At 31.9% G+C, this 3,836-nt stretch overlaps 1 protein-coding gene across 3 annotated transcripts in view; it reads left to right on the forward strand.

Moving 5' to 3' along the window:
* LOC119585249 (uncharacterized protein DDB_G0271670-like) overlaps window positions 1-3,494 on the forward strand; it is a 56,359-nt gene extending 52,865 nt beyond the window's left edge. For all 3 annotated transcript variants that reach the window (XM_037933907.1, XM_037933908.1, XM_037933909.1), the window contains exons 6-7: window positions 74-245; window positions 385-3,494. In XM_037933907.1, coding sequence (XP_037789835.1) covers window positions 74-245; window positions 385-591 — 379 coding nt within the window. In that variant the 3' untranslated portion in view covers window positions 592-3,494. The remainder of the gene's footprint in view (window positions 1-73; window positions 246-384) is intronic.
* Window positions 3,495-3,836: the final 342 nt, after the last annotated feature.

Here is a 3,836-nt window from a genome sequence, read left to right on the forward strand (position 1 = left end):
ATGATGAATCCCCAATGTTTCATATATCTGTACATATGCTGATATTATTCATTGACATCATATATTTTTACAGAGAAATTGCCTTGGAAGTACTGAGTCAGGAACCAGTTGGAGCATTCATGGTTAGAGAGTCTACCAGTAAACCTGGTTGCTACGCATTGAGTCTAAGAGTGCCTCGGGACTTCACTGTATCTGGCATTGCACACTATTTGATTGTGAAGACAAATAAGGGATATAAAATCAAGGTATGACCTCTTACTGAGAATCTCTATGTAACTTTTATCATGATATAAAGAAATCAGTAAGCATTATATATTGTATATTGAATGCTGTTGTTTTAAGGCTGCAATTGTTTTATTAACAAAACATCTTTCGTTCTTTCAGGGGTTCACAAAGGAGTTTAATACTCTGACAGCTCTGATCACCCATCACTCTGTCATGCCAGAGCTGTTACCATGCCCTCTGTCGTTGAGCCGATATAATCCAACTTTCACCTCTGATGATCAGAATCGTAATGATTCCAATGATGATGATCCTGATTACAACACATTATCTGACTTTAGAAAAATGATGGCAGATTTGAATGTCTAAAAGTCATCAGTGAGAAGAGCTTAAGAGATATTTGAACTTATAAGAGAGTATATATAAATTTATATATATCCTGTACAGAAAAAAATGCTAAGGAATTGCATTGTATAGTGTTTGAGTGGGAATTATTATATTATAGCAAAATAGCAAAAATGGGAAAATATTTTTGTAATTGACTACAGAATAAACAGTACACCAAAATTGTGAGAATGAAATTTTCATTGTGTGTATTGAAATATGATAGTGAAAAATGGATGAAACAGGCTAAATTTTCAGAGTTTCAGCTTTGCAGTTACTAATTGCAGAGGAGTGAGACTGAGAACTCTACTAGAGATTAATTAAACCTATTTAATGTGGAATATAATAATAAGAATGATAAAATCAAATGTATGTGATGCAATTAGTTAAGTGGTGCTTAAGTAGTACGTTGTATACAGTATATTCAGAAATATATATATGAAATTTTTTCCACATACCAAGGAGAAAAGTGGTTTCCCACAAAGCACACCTTTTCTAATTGAGTCGCAGCGTTTGAATGCATGTTGGAAATGACCAGTCCTGAGTTCACATATTTGAAAAACTTTTCAAGGTCAAGAACAGTGTCCTTATGTATTTTTGTCACAAAGTGATGAACACTCTGTGTGATGTTTCAGTGCCACTTTTGTATGTTGAACTTAAACAGTACTACAGAATAAACACAAGTTCTGGAATACCATGTATATTTTCATGTAGTATAGATTATTACCAAAATTTTAAGATCTTTGCAATGAAACGGAGGAAAAGATAAGAATTATCAGAGCTTGCAATACATCATTTATTTGAGGCTCAACATAAAACCATTCATCTCAAAGTGCCAAGGATTCAGATAGCTGATTTATCAACTAATTTGGAATTCAAAACATTTACTTTTCCTAAGAGAAGCTGTCATTCAGTAAATGATATTCAGACATACCTCTTTTTTCAAACTTGTAATTACTGTACAATATTTATAAATAATAACTTGTTGGTTGTCTGGCTTTGTTCAAAGGAAGTCATTGCTATTGACAGTTATTTTGAGCAATCCTTCACAATTCTGCTTCTATGCAGAGAGTCTGTGGTAAGGATCTCATAATGATATTAATCTCTCTCTCAAGCTTGTAACATGTGATATCTGAAAACAAGAAACGTATTGCAAAATTATGGAATCTTTTTCTTTCTGTGTCTCATTGTAAGTCTACCACAAAAATTATCTATTCTCCAAAAAAAATGTGGGCAACTGTACACACTGATACATTTTCATAATTTATATACACAAAGGTATAAATTCTAGATACTTTTCCAGCCTTTTTGTTTCAATAATGTAATTACAAAAGGAAGTGTGAATAATACTGAAAGGATAGAAATAAATTATGTAACTGTTTTAGAGCCTTATCCATGTAGGTTTATACCCACTTTATGTGTAGAAGTCTGACATTCTACTATGGCTACAGTTTTAAGGTGTTGAGCCAAACAGAATGTAGACTGTACATGTTGAATGGTTATTTGCTTATTAATAGCACCTTCTTCCAAAGAGTGTAGAGTAATCCCCCCGTTAAAGCTTTATTGTGATATCAGCAAAATACAGAAATTAGTATGTGTGTGTAGCACATGAACCTGCTATTGGACACCTTTTACTCCACTTATTGGGGAGAAATGAGCCAATGGTTATATTTCAAGGAGATAATAGCCTCTTAAAATCATGTTTTAGAATATGGACTGCTATTTCTTTTATGCTATGGAAGTCATTTAATGTGATATCTATGTATATTTTATACACTTGTATCAGCTGATACACCTTAAGTCGTTTCTTTTATACTGAGACTGAGTATAATCTCTACAGGATATGCTGTAGTCATAAAACTCAGTCCGGATTTAGAGTTGTAAGTCAGGCATAACCAAAATAGGAAAACACAGTAGCTGACATACCACAATAAACTAATGTTAAGAAAACAATGACAACCACTGGAACTGCTTGAGAACTATAACAAACTAATGAAGACAAGATAGCCAAGAAATTGTTTCATCTTGGGGAAAAAAAGAGTCACTTTCGAGAAACTGTCTCCAATAGTTTGAGTCATTTCGTTTTTGAACGTGTAACATACTCCATGTTTGTTTATCTCAGCCCTACTGAAGGTTTGTTAAGAATACATGTGGTCTATTATCAAGTCACTGAATACTTTGAGACCAAGCATATATAGTTGAAGAGTATAATACAGTTTTGTACGCATTTGTACTTCAGTTTAATGTTATAAAATGTTGCAATACTTTTCCCATTACAGATTATTCCAAAATTCAACTGTCTTTGAAAATGAATTATATTACTGATTTTATTTTGGCCCATATTGTCTCAGAGACCAAATATGTGTTCTTAATTAAACTGATTATTAAATTATGTTGGTTTATCTTTCTGGTTTTGTTTTTTTTGTTTTTAAGTGGATGCACTATCTCATAGGTATATCTGCAAAACTTAGAAAAGGATAGCACATACTTCTCGCACTACAAGGAGAATTAAAGAAAAAAGTCTGCCAAATAGTAACAATTACATTTCAGTCTATGTGCAGTGATCATTGTCTGCAGATATCTAGACATTCATCCTACCATGTTTTAATCACAATCTTTTGGGATATAGTAAATCCTCTTTCATTCATTCACTCAAGCAAATCCCAGAAGACATCTGCCAGTGATTCCTATGCAATTACTATTATGCCAAGAGATAGTGATTTACTCCATTTAAATATCACATTTCTCCTACTTGCATAATCTTTATTTTGATTCTTTGCTTCACTAATGTGTGCAACATGTATATGTGTAATATATACTATATAGATCCTACTTACATGCAGTAATATTCTACCATCAAAAGTATGTTAATAAAAGTGAATATTTAATCATTTTTTCTTCTTCCCTTAATCCTATATTATAAAACCACTGCCACTTCAATCCACCGTGAATTTAAAAAAAATCTAATGATTGAAAAAATAAATATCATGTAATTATGACAGTCAAAACAAATCATACTATATGCTTTTCAATTTCTTGTTGTGTATGAAAGAATGTCAAATGCTTAAATTACTAAGTTTAAATCACCTGAGATGATTATAGAACTTTGACATATTCCTCCAAATAGATCTTTCATATATGTCAAAAATGTGCTTGCAGGGAATAAACTGACATATGTTTCTATATCTATGATGGAAGTAAAGAAATTTATGATTTAAAAACCCATAAGC

This window comes from Penaeus monodon, chromosome 19 (genome assembly GCF_015228065.2).
Source record: "Penaeus monodon isolate SGIC_2016 chromosome 19, NSTDA_Pmon_1, whole genome shotgun sequence".
Classification (NCBI taxonomy): domain Eukaryota; kingdom Metazoa; phylum Arthropoda; class Malacostraca; order Decapoda; family Penaeidae; genus Penaeus; species Penaeus monodon.